Below are 17,295 nucleotides of genomic sequence, written 5' to 3' on the forward strand. Positions count from 1 at the left end.
GCAATATGCATGTTCCTATAGCCTGTAGTAAGAACCTTTATAGATGAGTCTTCAACACCTTGCTTAACCAAGGGTCACATTAGTAAATTGCCAGGAATTCTGAGGGCTGCGTCCCAGTTGTATAAAATTCAGCATGCTGCTGCTATCCTTGTCTATAATAGTGAGGTTTGGCTCAGAGGCCATTATACCCATCAACTCCTCAGAAAGAAAATGGTTATATATAGCATCCAAAAAGGGTCAGGATCCATAAAGAAAAGTCCTCCTTTCCCCCCTCCTTTCATCATAAATAATGAGTTTGAAAGAGTGGTTCCCGTGCCGTTGGTGAGATAGTGCGAGCTATCTAATACAGTAACAGGAGAAGCAGTATTAGCATCTGGCCTCAGCTTGTTCTACTTGAGTCTTGAGCAGAGCATGTATCAGACTCTCAGATTCTGTGGGAGGGAGGTGAATTTAGATTAATAGGAGTTCTGCTGAGTGAGTTAAATAGGTATAATTAGGCTTTTTTTTTTTTTTGGAAAATATTCATGCTGGGGATGGACAGACTAGCGTGGGGAAAATTAGATATGACCTGAAACTTTGCTGATAATTCTAATTGAACCATTTTTCAGTTTATGAAACATTGACAGAATAGTTTTAATTATTTTTCATTTTCCAATGGCCTCTGGGAATATTCAAAAATTAGTGACTAGTGGTGCGCTGTAAGGGCTCACTATCAGAAGCTCTCCCAAAATACACCTACAGCTTCCCTGACTCTTTAATCCAGTGTGACCGCCTTCTACTTACACCTTGAAAAATGAACATTAGGAGTCAGCCCTCCCAGCAGTGACAAGTGCTCTGAGCAAGCTTCCATCCACATCTACTGAAAGCCTCCTAAAGATACACTACTCCCTCAGTGTAAAATGCCCTAATTCTCCCTCCCAGATGACAGAACAGTCCAGTGCATTTTGGTGTTTTTGTTCTTTTAAAAATATTTGTAAATGTGCCCAGTGCTTTTGGAACAGGTGCATCAAAGATTTCAAATTTCTACATAAAATACACTGTGCAAATTAATTTGAGGCTTGTTCACATCTATCGTTGCACATGGATCTACTTGTCTTAAAGCCTTTCCTGTTAAATCTTTTCAGATCATCAGAGGAGAGTATAATAATAGTAGCAGGTGCTTGTTTACTTTATAGTTTTAAATTATGCACATTCTGTGTAAAAGAGAGAATATAAGGTTTGCATTTATTTTCTTCATGACATATATTTAGTCGATAGCTCAAATCCAGCAAAAAGGGATTATAACTCAATGAGACTACTCCTGGGTACATGTTTGCAGGAAGGGATCTTACATATGTTATGATGGTGAAAAATGAGAGCACTTCTAATGAAGTGACGTGTGTGTGCATGTATGTAATGAAGCATGTCAGCAACACTTTCAACAAACTCCAGCTAAGATGTTCAGAAAAGGCATTTAATTTAGAACTCTCTTCTAATACTCTTTTGAATTTGATTTTCTAGTTCTTGCCTCGTCAGGTATTGATTACGATATAAAAATCTGGTCACCGCTAGAAGAGTCCAGGATTTTTAACCGAAAACTTGCTGATGAAGTAAGAGCCTTTTCTTCTTTTTACGTCACAGCTGTCATTTCTAGCAAAGTCTTCTCTGCAAACAGCTTGAATAACTGAATTTTTTTAATTTAAAACAAGTCAGCAATAGATTCTGTTTTTAAAATAAGGTGTTCTTAAAAACAATTAACTTTCATTTCTTTCAGTACATAAACACCCCACGTAACCCCACGTAACCTGAGAGATTAGGAAATAATGGAATGTACAGATATAGCGGAAGTATGAAATTATGAACACAAGACAAGTGAGAGATAGGGGGAGCCATCAAAGTTACAAGGGTAGATAGGAATCAGAAATGGAGGAGGCTGAGACTGTTTAAAAAAGTAAGTGATATACACATATTGGAGGCAAGTGAAATTAAAAACATTATTAAATATTCCCAAGAACAAAACTGTGTTATAGAGTTAAGGCTATAAAATAGAATTATAAACCCAGATAAAAAAAATTCAAACATGTTAAGGCATGCCAGCTTTTTTTAGGACACCCAAATAGTCTCCCTTGTAGTGATTCCCTGCTGTGACCATAGATATGACTACTGGATGTTAGTGCTTATGGTTGCAGATTAATGACATGGATTTTAAAGACATGAGGGTTGTTTTTTTTTCAATGTTTTCCCCCTCATAGTGTCACTACAGGGCAGAGTTAAATATTTGTCTCTTATGCTCTTTTTAAATAACTGCTTTTTGTGCAGGTCAAATAGTCAATTTCTTCTCTGTATAAATGTAATGTCTCATCACAAAAGTAAATACTGCCACTCCTGAGCTCTGAGCCATTCCTGTGTACTTCACCAAAGGCCAAAGTGTATGCTCTAATTAGCTCTCATTGATTGCAATAGGAAGTAGGTGCATTTGAAGGCAGTATTTGGTTCCAAGTACCCTTTAGAGCAGGGGTGGACAAACTTTTTGGCCTGAGGGCACATTTAGGTATGGAAATTGTATGGCGGGCCATGAATGCTCATGAAATTGGGGGTTAGAGTGCGGGAGGGGATGAGGGCTCCAATTCGGGGGGGGGGGGGGTGTGCTGGCCCTGGGGTGGGGCCAGAAATGAGGAGTTAAGGGTGTGGGGGATGGGGAGAGGGCTCCGGGCTGGGGCAGGGGGTTGGGATGTGGGAGGGGGTGAGGGCTCTGGCTGGAGGTGAGGGCTCTGGGGTGGGGCCAGGGATGAGGCATTTGGGGTGCGGGAGAGGCTGTGGGCTGGGGTGGAGCAGAGGGGTGTGGAGTATGGAAGGGGACTCTGGGCTGAGGCAGGGGGTTGAGGTGTGAGAGGGGGTACAGGCTCTGGGCTGGGGGTGCGGGTTTCAGGGTGCAGGAGAGGGCTCCAGGATGGGGGAGAGGGTTGGGGTGTGAGGGAGGGGGCTCTGGGCTGGGGCAGAGGGGTTTTGGGGTGTGGGTGGGGGGTGAGGGCTTTGGATGGGGATGCAGGCTGTTGGGTGGGGCTGGAGATGAGGGGTTTGGTGTGCGCTCCAGGCTGGGACCGAGGGATTCGGAGGGCAGGAAGGGAATAAGGGCTGGGGCAGGGGGTTGGCACGCGTGAGGAGGTCTGGGGTGCAGGCTCTGGGCAGTGCTTACCTCAAGCAGCTGCCGGAAGCAGCGGCATGTCCCCCCTCTAGCTCCTATACGGAGGCATGGCCAGGTGGCTCTGCGCCCTGCCCCATCCACAGGCGCCATCCCTGTGGCTCCCATTGGCCACAGTTCCCAGTGTATGGGAGCTCTCAGCTGGCGCTTGGCATCAGGGCAGCATGCGGAGCCCCCTGGCTGCTCCTACATGTAGGAGCTGCATGGGGGGGATGCTGCTGTTTCTGGGAGCCACGCAGAGCCACGGCACGCACAGAGTGGGGCAAGCCCCCATCCCCACTCCCTGGCGGGAGCTTGAGGGCCAAATTAAAAGGTCTGACAGACCGGACGCGGCCCGTAGTTTGCCCTCCCCTACTTTAGAGAGTGAGGGAGCAAAGAAAAATTATAATAATAAGCATGTGTCATAAATATAAAGGGAAGGGTAAACACCTTTAAAATCCCTCCTGGCCAGAGGAGAAACCCTTTCACCTGTAAAGGGTTAAGAAGCTAGGATAACCTCGCTGGCACCTGACCAAAATGACCAATGAGGAGACAAGATACTTTCAAAAGCTGGGGGGAGGGAGAAACAAAGCCCCTCTCTCTGTCTGTGTGATGCTTTTGCCAGGGACAGAACAGGAATGGAGTCTTAGAACTTAGTAAGTAATCTAGCTAGATATGCATTAGATTCTGATTTCTTTAAATGGCTGAGAAAATAAGCTCTGTTGAATGGAATGTAGATTCCTGTTTTTGTGTCTTTTTGTAACTTAAGGTTTTGCCTAGAGGGATTCTCTATGTTTTGAATCTAATTACCCTGTAAGGTAATTACCATCCTAATTGTACAGAGGTGATTCTTTTTCCTTTTTCTTCTATTAAAATTCTTCTTTTAAGAATCTGAATGTTTTTTCATTGTTCTTAAGATCCAAGGGTTTGGGTCTGTGTTCACCTATGCAAAGTGGTGAGGATTTTTATCAAACCTTCCCCAGGAAAGGGGATGTAAGGTTTGGGAGGATTTTGGGGGGAAAGACATTTCCAAACGGGCTCTTTCCCAATTATATACCTGTTAGACGTTTGGTGGTGGCAGCGATAAAGTCCAAGGGCAAAAGGGGAAGTTTTAACCTAAGCTGGTAAAAATAAGCTTAGGCGGTTTTCATGCAGGTCCCCACATCTGTACCCTAGAGTTCAGAGTGGGGAAGGAATCTTGACAGCATACATAAAGGTAAATCATGTGTAAAAAGTATTCTGTTTCTGACCTAATAATCACTTAACAATGTTTAAGCAGCATGCTAAACACCAAAATTGCAGCGTTTTGGTTAGCATTAAGTCTGTTTGTGAAGGAGAAATAATTTTAAGCATATTGTGTCCAACCAGAAAACACATTTTCTGCCAGTTGTAGATTTTTACAAGTTTATTGTGCCAAATATATCAATTTTTGAATTAATATCCCTGAGGGACAGGTGGGGGCTTAGGAGGAAAGCTGAGGAGTTCAGTTTTCACCATGTAAATTTATTTGGTTGAGGGCATCCAAGATGAGATGTCTGAAATCCAAGACTGTATGAAAGGGGAAAGGTCAGGGAGGACACTTTGGAAACTTCAACATGGATACAGTAGCTGAAACCATGAAAGCAGATGAGATCACCCAGCAGAAAAAGATAAGGGGGCAGAATCCTGAGACAGTGTCGGAGGGATGAAGGTGCAGTTGGAGAGGTAGCAGTAAAACCAGGACAGAGTCAGGAAAGCCCAAGAATGAGTGAGTTGAAGAGGAGATGGGAGTGACTGACCATCAAAGTGGTTGGTGAATAGAAAATGAGAATAGAGAAGGGATTCTTAGACTTGTCTAGGAGTAGGTCATTGGTGTCTTCAGTAAAAGCAGTTTCAGTATAAAGAAGAGAAAATAGGTTGCCAGGAGGTTTTGGGGGGTTGGGGGGGGGGAGAGAGAAGCCAGTGGAAATACTGCATTTAAGGAGGCAAAGGGGATAAAAAAGATAGGACAATAGCTGGAGAGACAAATGGGGTTAAGGTTTATTAATAGCAGAGAGAGTACCCTAAGGTCAGGAGCTGGATGAGGGTGGAGGTTAGATTCAGAGCAAGGTGAAAAGGTGGACAAGAAATGGTTGTGGGGAGGGAGAGTGAAAGAGGAGCTCAACATACTTGCTATATTGCATTTTTTTTCTTTGGAGGAATTAACTAAACTATGAGCAGAGAGGCGGCGGCTGGGTTTTATAGACACAGGAGTCAGTTGGAGAAGGGGGAGAGAGCTATTTACAGTGAATGAACTTGTAGTGCAGTAACTCTACATGTCCCTAAAATTTTCTCCAAAGGTTTTCAGGAGCATGGGAGTAGGAGTGGGAACATCATTTCTCTTCCTTCCCATCTTCTTAGCTATTGTTGGTGGGAGAGCTTTGTTCTCTGCAGTTATTGACATCTACAACATTATCAGTTCTCTGTCTTCACATCTTATCTTGAAAGCTATTTTTCTTCATTTCCCGTACTACTAAATCTCTGTCAGGAATTCAGACAGCACAGCGATGATTTTGTTATAAGTACTACCATACTCTCTGGATTAAAAAATTGCTCTTATGACTGACTTTTCTCATGATACAGTACACTTACAGCACAATTTATAATACATGCTAGGGTCTGCTCTTTTGTCATTTTAACTTGGTATAGCATTTTTGGACACAGTGTATTAAATTCTGTATAAAGTACAAACTGTATTGCATCAGGAGTAGTTTGTAGTTAGTGATGCTTTGATTAGTGATTTTTTTTTTAAATCACTACAGGTTATAACTCGTAATGAATTAATGCTGGAAGAGACCAGAAACACAATTACTGTTCCAGCTTCTTTCATGTTACGAATGTTGGCATCGTTGAATCATATAAGAGCAGGTAGGAGGATTTCAGAGCAGCTTCTGTACAGACTATTTATGCCATTCATAAATCTTGTCTAGCATTGTCACTTAAGCTGAGTGTTTTATAGGGAGATTTACATACCACCCTTAAATGCTGTTTGTTTCTCTCCTTTTTAAGAGTTAGATGTGTGTTTTAGATGCTAAATATTTATTTATCCATTTTTGATTTGCTCCTTGGTGTATTCTATTCCAAGGAAAGAATTGCTCCACACTTCAGTAATGAAATTTCTGACACTAATACTGTTTTATTGTAGAAGTGATTGGCTAGTCACACTGTATGAGTTGCCAGTCATGCTCCCTCCCTCATGCTTCTCCATTTAATTTTCCTCTTTCTTTAAACTGCTACTCAACAGATGTCTTTTCTGATGCATACAGTGACTGACGGCAATTTCCCCAGTTTTCTGACCAATGTATATTTCTGGTTACAACTGTTCTTTAAAATACCCTCTCAGTTCCAACTCTCTCAAACAGGCTGCACACTTCATTGACTCCCCATCTGTTTTTTAAAACTCTGCTCAAACCATCTCTTCTGTGCTGACCATGAGTGAGCTGCTGCCTAGTTCATCACACTGGTGCTCACAATTTCTAGTCCTTTGCTTTTACTGTCCCTGCTCTCTTGTGTTGTTGTTGCAACTTTTCCATTTAGTATGTGCTCTCAGTCTACCTTATGCATTTCAGATGGTTCCATCAGCATAATACATAGGCACTATGGTTTGGGTAGTAGCCAGTTGATGCATTGTATCATAAATGTTAGCTGAAAATTTACTTTTAAAGATGTATCCTTATTAAATCTTCCTTGTGTCTTACAGACCGGTTGGAGGGTGACAGGTCAGAAGGGTCTGGTCAAGAGAATGAAAATGAAGATGAAGAGTAATTGGCTCTTCTGTGTGAGCACCTAGACGTTACGGAATTTATATAAGACATTAATTATATTTTTCCTTACAGAGCTTTAGTGCAATTTTAAGGTTTTGCTTTTGGATAACCCAACGTTTTGTTTCTGAACGACTGTGTGCATGACTTTGGGAGAGTGTGCAAGTAAAATAAGCAAAAATGTTTTTAAAACGTTTTGCCATGTCTGAGGGGTGCTAGAAGATGCAAAGTGCAATATTTTCCTTAACCTGCAAATGTGGGAGCTTGGATCAATGTTTAAAAATAACTTTCATTAGAGCAAAAACATTGGTTCAAATAAATTTCTATACCTGCTATTTGCATGTTTGTTGCTTTCTAATTAAAAGATTTGGTTGTTTTAAATGGTCTCATGTTCTTTTTGTACAATAATTGATTAGTCACTATACAGTATTGTCCAGATTCTAATCTCAATTGTCCTTTCTCTCTGAGCATGATCCTGGACACCCTCAATTCCTATTGAAGTCTGTGAGAGTGAGGGTTCTTGGCATTCTAGAAGGATTGCACCTTCTGCTCTTAAAAGCTAGTTAAGATGAAAAAGGCCCAATTAGTTACAGAAGTCCTATATTATGTTCAATTTTTTATATGTGCCCATAGATTTTTAGTAACAGACATATATTTTTAAATAGAATAAATGAATCCTGCAGTATTTATGAAGATAAAACTCCCATAATACTGAATGATGGCATTGTAATTATAACATTGGACAGGATTCGGACAGATCTGGGGTCTGGAAGTTGACTCTGCTACAGACTTACTGTGTGATCTTGGTAAGTTATTTAGGCTAACATATTTTGAAAAGCTTGGCTAGGCACGACAGCAGTTTTAGTGCTCATGGGGTTTAGTGGGATTTGGGCATTCAAAGGATTAACTTTTGAGTATCTGGAACAGTTTCTGAAACTGCTACTCTTTGAGTGTCCATCTTCTCCACTGTGCCTCTACCCCTCCCCCTTGGAGTGCTCAAGCCACTATGTGCCCTGATAACTTGGGAGCAACCAAATTATGCAGGAATTCTATGCCAGGGCAGACTTCCTATCTGTACTGAGCACAGTAGATAACACACCTAGCTCTGAATGGACCAAGGGGAGATATACAGCCTGAAAAAATAGGAAATATACCTATCCCAGGAATAACTACACATTATGCAGAGATGCTTCGGTTTCCATGGCTGTAGTGGCTAAACACTCTCCCGAGTATGCCACTGTTCCTCATTCTGCCACCCAACATTTATGCAGTTTACAATCTGAGCCACAGTCTTTTTATTCTTGGCAGAAGGGATTCTGGAGAGCTTACGTAGCAGCTCCATCTTGAGTACGGTCATTTCTGTAATAAGATGTCCGTTTCTGGGTTCTGTAGTGGGGCTTTCCTTGAACCCCCTTATTTTCTTTGCCATTTCCTTTCTCACCTGTGCCTGCACCAGAAGATACTGCTACCACCATCTTGCATGTTTGGACACACTCTATTATTGTCTGAAAATAGCCTACTTTTACACTGTTCACCACGAGGATGTCCATGCCTCATTAGCATATGTAAATTGTCTGTTTACATGTGCTAGTATAGCTCTAGTAGGTATTTCTGTCCAGCCCTGAGCAACCAGGAAATTTTGAATTAATATTTTAAAAAATCCTGCCCATTGCTGGGCACTCATATCCTTCCATCCTGTCCTACTCCCACCTTTTGCTTACACCTATACTCAGGGCATTCACTGGCCAGCACTGTGATTAGCAACTCCTAATCACAAAGAGGTAAGTCACAGAGGAGTTATTAGATAATTATTGTGAAAACACTGATTATTATTTTTAAATCACTGACATTCATTTTTCCTGATTTTGCTCCTTTGCAGTTAGGCTCCTAGCAAGTGAGCAAAATCCTTTCCTTGCTCTGTTGCAAGGTATGTATGCGGTCTGGTTTGTCATCATAACCTGTTCTCCTTTGAATACCATGAAAGACATGTTGTTTACAAAGATAGCAAGACTTGGACTCCTCTGTGGTATTGAGCCACTGTACTGTCCAGCCCTCATAGCTCCACAGACAAACCAGAGTCTCACATGGACACACCCACTCTGTACCCATTGGTTATGTAAGGACACTTCCTCCACAAGTGTCATTTCAGAAAAAATTGGGGGAAGGGGTGTGAAGGGCAAAGTTGAGTCAGCATATAGAACACTATACGTGATTATATTTTATCCTGCAAAGTCGTGGGGGGGGGGGCAAATACAGTGGAAGGAATAGTGTAGCATATAGACCTATGAAAATTCGTGGTGGGGGAGCAACTGGCCCTTTTGTTGCATAGCAAATAACATCATTGCTATTCTCCATGTACTTCTGAAGCTTTTCTACTGGTTCAGGTGCTGATAAGGTATTTCTGCTCTGCTAGTAGGCAACAGGTATCCATCATATGCAGGGATTATTGAAGTAACTCAATTCCCTTTGGATGTGGAAACTGTGATGCTTAGAATTAGGGAGACCAACACCGGCTGACTGGGGGACCGTAGTTTTGAAAATTCCAAGGCTGATCTCCTTGGGTATTGTCATAAGGGGCAACTCCTCTGACTTTCAGGTGGGAGGAAGGGGTGCGTATGACTTTGTCTTCTTCCCTCTCCCCATTTTTGTCTGTCTGTGGAGGGGAGGAAAGAGAGAAGGCAAAGCTGAGTAAAAAAAAAATGAGGCTGCTTTGTGTAACCATGCTCAGCACACACCCTTTTGCCTTTCTTGCCACCATCACTCTCTCCTGTTTAGTTAGGCGCAATAGGCAGGATATAGCTGCAGCTAGTCCTCCTGTCAGTAGGGGCTACTCTGTCCCTCTGCTGGACAGGCAGAGGCCACAGCTGTGACTCCTTTCTTGCCCGGGCTCCTCCACTTCCTGCTCTGCAGAAGGCCAGTGGGTGAACAACTCCTGGCTGACCATGGAAGAGCAGCGACTCCTTCTTCTTCCCCCCATTTGCTCTTTAAAGGCAGACATCAGGGGCTGACAGATCATGGAAAATAACATCTGCAGAGTGAGGAGTGGCAGAGAGAGACCAGCAAAGGGGAAGTTGGCTGCAAGAGAGAGGGAGATGCAGGTGGGCCTGAGGGAAGTAAGGGGAATGCCAGGGGGACTTGGGGAGAGTGGGAGGGAAGTAAGGGCTCCAGAGGAGAGTGATAGGGGGAATTCTAAGGGTGGTAGAGGAGGGTGGGGGCTGGGATAAGTGAATAGACCTACAGGGTAGGGTGACAGGGAGTTAGCACTGATGCCCAGGGAATATTGCTGGGAATATTTGGAAGACAGGAGTAATGGGGACACCAGGCTGGGCAGATTGTTGACCTTGAAGGGGCATGACAGAGGGAAAGGATAGCACTGGGGGAGATGGGGGACATCATCAATAAGGGACAAGGGAGAAAGGGAGTGAATCAAGGAGTAGTAAATAGGTGCCGGGGTGGAGGGGAAATGGGGGGCAGGGACTGGAGGGAGATTTGGGATGAGGGAGCAGAGACTAGAGGATTTGAAGAGGAGTTATTGAGAGAAGTAGAAGAAATTGGGGGTGAAGAGGAATGAAATAGATTTGGGGAGGAGGGAGTGGAGGGATTTGGGAGGAAGGAGCAACAGAAGAAAGTGAAGAGAATGGAGGTAAAAATGGAGAGGGAGGGGCCTTGGAGGAGAGGGAAGAGGCTGGGGAATTTGGGGAGAGGGAGAAGAGAAGGTGGAGGGAGTTTGGAAAGGGAAAAGAGATGTCAGTGGGGTGGACTGGGAGAGGAGGGACTGGGGATCTTTAGAGACAATGGAGATTTAGGGGAAACAGAATGAGGTGAGGTTGGGAAAGGAGAAAGTGAGGGGTTTGGTAGAGAACAGACTGGGATTTGTGGGGAGGAGAGTCTACAGAGAGGTCTTGGAGGAGACACTGGGGTTTTTTGGAAGGCAGAGTAATATGGGGACAGTCATGAAGTCTGTAAGAGGAAGAGGAGAGGATGGAAAATTGGTATGCTTTCTGAAAGCTGTTGCAACACATTATGGGAACTGATCCAAGATGACAGCATATGAGAAGAGAGAGAGGAAGCCAAAGTAAGTGATGGGGTTTTTTTTGTTTTTGTTTTTTTTAAGGGAAGTGAGGAGAAAGTAACCTGTGGTGTGGGAACCTTTTAGCTGGTGGCAGGAAAGAATGAGTGTCTGAGAGTGGGGGAGGATAAGAAAATGCATTTTCCCCATTGCCCAATTTTTTAAGTAAACGTATTCCACTGTGGGGCACTCAGCTCCGCCTGCGCACCGAGACACCTTGGGCAAACAGAAATGAGAGCATATTTCCAAAAAACATGGGCTTCCCCCAGTCTATTTTGAAAATACCCCCTTCTTTTGAATGCCCAAAGCTCTGAAGAGCTGGCAAAGAGTAACCCCTTTGATGCTTTCCCTGTTAATTTGTGTTCACTGATTCCCTAGCTGTGAAATCCAAACAGTACTTGTCTACCTTGCAGGGAATAAATTCATTAGGTTTACTGAAGTGCTGAGATATTGTGGTGATTGGGGACCATGGAAAAGCCTCTTGAATCCCATGACAGCTTTGCTCATATAAAGACTGGGGAATGGAGTCCATATTTTGCCTTATTTAAAAAATATAAAACAAGGTATTCTAGAACTATTTTTCTAAGTCCAACAGCTTACAGTAGAAATGCTGCTGTTTTATGCTATTACCTTAGAATAGCGTATTTTTGTAATAAGAGATTTAACAGAACAAAGTGTTTGTTTAGTTTTGAACTAAAGAACCCATACAGCATATTTAAAATAAATTCTGCTCTTAATAAAGGCTTAATAAAATAAAGCCTTCTCTTCCATTATTTTGATGCCATTGTTAACCTATTTATACATGAACCCCGATGATGGAAGCAAAGATTTTAGAGCACTGAGGTGATGTGCTGTGACTGCTCACACCAGGGGTGCTAGCTAGAGCACATGGTGTTTCTATTATAAGCCCGTGTTTCTGGAGATGAATAACTTGTGCCATTTCATATTATAAGATAATGTTTGATATACATATTTGTGAGTCTTTTTTCAAAAATGCTTTAAGATAAAATTCCACTTCACACTCCCCCCCCCCCCCCAGCCAGTTTTAAATCCTTATTTAAAAACAAAAAAATTCCAAGACTTTTCTTCAAGTGGTATATTAGTGTGAAACTTTCTGACTCTTCCTGGTCCACCATCTCATGGGGGGTAAGTTAAAAAGCTTAGTATAGGGCATACAACCAATTAATTGGGTACAAAATGTACAAATATATCTCTTTGAAATATATATACCAGTATGATACCCTTGTTTCCTCTTAACTTGAATATATAGATTAATATGCCTTGTCCTCCATGGGAGAACTTCGTAGGTCACTACTGTAGGTCTCCTAATTCTTAAGAAAAATAGAAAATAGGTGTGTTTTAAGTTGCTTTTGCCATTGCTTCACTTTGCCCCAAGAATCCCTAGAAAATAATATACCGTGAAAGATAAATGCAGCAATGTTTCTAAATGTCATTTTTCAGAACTTCCTATTAAACAGTAGTTATTTTCTACAGTCCTTCCCTTGTGTTCAGCAGCAAGGTCAGAGACAAATCAATATTTATCAGAGCATAAAACTATTTATTATACATACAGTGAGCAATATACATGCCTAAACAGTGAAAGCAAAACTTGTAAATTTGGAGAACTAACATTCTCTGAAAAAGATCAGGATAGTTTAAGATATCAATAAACCCAGAGGGATGCAATGTTTTTTAAGTGTTTTTGTGGAATTAAGGCTGGAAAAAATGAACACCTCATTTTCTCTGACTTGCATCGACTGTCTCAGTTGATGGTTCTAGATACTTGGCCACTTCTTCTGATCCTCCCAGCAACATAATAGTGCAGCCCTGCTGATGCTGCAGCTGTGCTATCAGGCATCTGTACATGGAAGGCAGCAGGTTAAAACAGTCAGCAACAGTGAAAAGCAAAGGTTTAGATTTCAGTGAGCTCACCTTCATGAAAGGTATTTTAGAGAGTCACAAAGAAGGTCAAAAGTGACTTCTCCTTTTCAAAATGTTGCCAATTTCAGACCATATCTTCTGATGTGTTTGTATAGTGTCTAGCATAATGGAGATCCAATCCTCATTAGGACTTCATGGCACCACTGTAATGTAAATATTTAATAATAATTTTGGAGAGCTTGTACTTCCTGGAGGATGAACATCCATGCATCAAGTTCTTTCAGTTAGTCTCTTGCTCATGGTATCATGCTTTTACCTTGTGTGGCATCATGCTCTCTTCATAGTCACCATCTAGTTAGGGCAACACCTTAACCTTTAACATATCTGCTGAACCGATCCAATACATTTGTGACAAATGCAAATACCAGATCTGCAGCATGTGTTCCAAAAGTCCTGTCACCTGATCAAGGAAGTTCTGGATTACTCACTATCCTCACATCAAGTACCCCACATTACTCGCTATCCCCACATCAGAAAGCAGCTATTGGAGCCCCACATTTTGTAAACCTTTTGATGTTTATTTCTAGTTTAATGCAGCTGCTCATGTGCCACATAGTATTTTCTATTCACATTTTTTAAAGTGGGCCTTTTGTTCTGTAGAGTGTTTTTATTTGCTCAAATATCTATTCAGGATGTTCCTCATTCATCTCTTGTATACTATTTCCTCCAAGTCTCTCTCCCATCTAGTCTTAATTTTCCTACAAATTCCTCATGCTTACCTAGAAGAAACTAGCCTCACCAGCCCAGGCTTATAGTAACCAAAGTCTAATGCCCTTTTAACAGTATATGTTACATGGGTTGGCCTTTCAGCCCAGTTTCCAGTGGACATGTCTCCATTGTTGCTATCTTAATTGGTTCTGTGAGCACAGATGTCAAGGACTGAATCAATGTGAAGACTGTAGTACCCTCCTGCTGACCCTCCTCCCCCACAAATTGTTCACCCTGAAGATGATTCATACACATGGATGTCTGCACAGTCACTACTGCTCTGGAACATTTCTGTGCATTAAAAAAAGGGCTTTCAGTCCCAGGATTGTCACTCTCTCTCCTTTTCTGAGCATTTGGAAGAACAAAGTGTGGCCTAAAATAATTCAAGTTCTTGGCATTGTGAAGGGAAATAGGCTTTTTTACCTATTTGGGGGTTTTAGCACCATTTTCACACAAGTGCCATGAAAGCATCGTTTCCAAATAATCCCTCGTTATGCTCCTTTAAAAGAGTTTTCGATGGACGGGTTAAATGTTTCCAGTATCAGGAATGTTCTGAAAGCCTGGGTCCTCTTGCGAATCTTTGATAAATAAGTGCTGAGTATTTTAACTAGAGACAGTCTTATTTTTTTTTAACTATTTCATTACTTTATGGATAATTTTAAGAGGAAGTTAATAATTTTTTTTTAAAAAACCTGACTTCTTTCATTGGAAAAATATTTCTCTCTCACTTTGCTCATGGCCTCTTTCACTTGTTTCTCAGGCAGTAAATGAAAGGGTTCAACAGGGATTAGGATCGTATAAAAGCCCACCAGGTCACAATCCAGTGAGTAGCTGGATCTCAGTTGTATGTACACAAAGAGCGAAACAGAGAGCAGGTCTGATGCATGGGTGGAAAAAGCTTTCCATCTCCCCTCTGGTGATTTCACTCCCAGGGTGGTGGGGAGGATGTAAATGTAAGAGACAAGGATGGTAGAAATAGTGAAGACCTGGATCGGGTCACCAAAGATAAAAATAATTAGTTTGTTGATGGAAGTGTCAGATATCCCTGAAGAGACCATTGAGAGTGAGGAGCCACAGAAAGATAATCTCAGTTAAAAATACCACTCATATGCAGAGTGGCATTGAGGCATCCAATGATACACAAGCTGATTACCAGCTTGATACTGTCAGCTGGATATGGCCATTCTATAAAGCAGTGGGTTATTTAGCGCTGCATAAGGGTTGTATGACATTGCTACAAAAAGGAGGCACTCTGAAGTTGCACAGCTACACAGGAAACCAAACTATGTAATACAGCCAGAGAAGAAAATGGCTTTTTTCTCCACTAAGAAGTTCACCAACATCTTGGGAGTAATAGTTGAGGAACAACAGGTGTCCGGAAGGGATGAGTTACTGAGGAAAAAGTACACCAGGGAATGAAGGCAAGAATTCATGTGCATTAATACCACCATGCCAAGATTCCCCACCAGGGTTATGAGATACATCACCGCAGTTTGGGATTATCTGTAAATCATAAAGGAACAAACTCTGTCACCCTTCTGTCATTGCTCCAGTATTTATCTGATGAAATGAGTAGATAAATATGAGGCAATTCAAAAGGTTTTAAATCAAATTTAAATTGTAACAAGGAATGGCTGTGTATCTTGGGGTAATGGATAGATAGGGGACACCCACCTACTATATAAATGACTGCATAACTGGATAATATTGCTCGTGGACGCCACCTGAAGGTGCAGGGATCTGGTTGTAAGTAAATTGGTCTTAAAGGGGCAGTTTTTATTGTTCATATCCTTTCTAAAGTAAATGTGTAAAAAGATTAATGCACGGATTTAATCACAACTTCATTATGTGAATTACAGCTCTGAATGGGACTATTTTACTGGTACAACAGTCTTGAGCTTTTTGTATCTGATGATTTATAATGAATCCTATAAACTATTGAATTCAGTGACTAAATAACCTTTTTTTGAAATTTTCTTTCTCAGATATAAACATATTTTATAATGAGACTTTAACTATTTCTCTTTGTGATGCAGTTGCATTTGTTAGATGTAATTAGGACCTGCATCTGACATTCTGAAGGTCACATACAGGAGTTGTCATGGTAACTCACTAGGATGTAGGGGTTTTAAAAATCTTTTGGGCTAAATTCTGGAATGGAGGCTGTCATACAGATGAAATTAAACTGTCTGAGAGAAATATACCATAGCGTGTGTAGGTTTTATTAGGGATTTCAACTCAGTGGGTGAGCTCTTTAAAAGAAGGGTAGATACAGAAATTCATAAATCCTGCAATCCTGCAATGACACACAATGCTGTCATAAATGTAGAAGGTCTGAGCATCGTGGGGTGAGTTAGTAAAAACAGATTTATCTGAGATGCTCCCATGTCTAAACCGGGAAATATTGGTTAGAAGAATTCTGGTTTTGCTGAGACCCATAGCTTTATGTTTATGTGTGTATTATGGCTGTTCTTTTGTTTTCATTACTATTGTGTACACGCAGTCTCTTGATTTGTTATGCCTTTGTAGTACTGCATATTGATTAAGAGGCGTAGAGGAGAATAAGCAGTACAAATTTGTCCACCCTCAAAACCTGTTACATTAGGTACAGGCATAAGAGAAATCAGGAAGCTCAACTCAGTTCTGAAAGGCTTTAAGCAAACAGGGCAGAGCTGTGCCCAGAGCTTCATGTGCATAAGGAGCCATCCACATGGTCCACTACCAGGGTTGTGGCTCAGAGAGACACCTTGTCACCTGAAAGATTTAGCACTTGCAAGATATATCCTTAACAGATGTGCAGACGCGCATCCCCTTATGTGCACATTTACCGCTCACGTGTTGATACACAACAAATACATGAATGACGCCTGGCACTTGTATGATACGTTAGAGCAGAGGTTTGGCCTAATGGTTAGGGCAGCAGCCACTGCTGTGGGAGTGAGTGCAGAGAATTGAACTTAATCACAGACATCCTGTGTGACTTTAGGCACATCATTGAGGGTATGTCTGCAACACACACACAAGTATGATTGCAGCATGTGCAGACATTACTGAGCTAGCAGTGAAGGCATGGCGGCATGACCTGCAGCAGGTTTAGCCCCCTGAGTATAAGCCCAACAGGGAGCCTGGGTACGTACACAGTCAACTAGCCCATGCCTCCATGTCTTCACTGCTGTGGTACCCAAGCTAGTTATATTAAAGCTAGCTCAGGAATGCCTACAACCCCTCTGATTGCAGTGTAGTCTCTGAGCATCAGAACAATGGGGATGACTGCACTTCCCTACCTCATAGGGGTATTTTGAGGGTATTGTGAGAGGCATAGCTGTTACAGTAATGGGGGATCATATGAATACCTAAGATATCTATAGACTTTACATCTTCAAAGCACTGTGTGAACTTTCTATAACGTCAGTTTTGTCATTCTTTGTTTCTAACTTGCAGCAATAAGAGTGAAGGGATACTATATTTGCGTGAAATGCTAGGTAATGTCGGGACTAAAACGAGGCATGTTTAAAAGATATGACTAACTTCAATAGTCAAGCAGCACTTTGTAGGTTCAGTCCCAAATCAAATTTCTAGCATAAATTAATTCATAATTCAGTGTTAAAGTATTTGAGCATGCAACCTAACGTTTGCTT

At 41.8% G+C, this 17,295-nt stretch overlaps 1 protein-coding gene across 4 annotated transcripts in view; it reads left to right on the plus strand.

Moving 5' to 3' along the window:
* The window catches only part of DCAF6 (DDB1 and CUL4 associated factor 6), a 165,158-nt gene extending 157,838 nt beyond the window's left edge, over positions 1 to 7,320 (plus strand). For all 4 annotated transcript variants that reach the window (XM_077820404.1, XM_077820412.1, XM_077820420.1 and 1 more), the window contains 3 exons: positions 1,501 to 1,589; positions 5,941 to 6,046; positions 6,879 to 7,320. In XM_077820404.1, coding sequence (XP_077676530.1) covers positions 1,501 to 1,589; positions 5,941 to 6,046; positions 6,879 to 6,943 — 260 coding nt within the window. In that variant the 3' untranslated portion in view covers positions 6,944 to 7,320. The remainder of the gene's footprint in view (positions 1 to 1,500; positions 1,590 to 5,940; positions 6,047 to 6,878) is intronic.
* The last annotated feature ends 9,975 nt before the right edge of the window (positions 7,321 to 17,295 follow it).

Source organism: Eretmochelys imbricata, chromosome 1 (assembly GCF_965152235.1).
Source record: "Eretmochelys imbricata isolate rEreImb1 chromosome 1, rEreImb1.hap1, whole genome shotgun sequence".
In the NCBI taxonomy this organism is placed as follows: domain Eukaryota; kingdom Metazoa; phylum Chordata; order Testudines; family Cheloniidae; genus Eretmochelys; species Eretmochelys imbricata.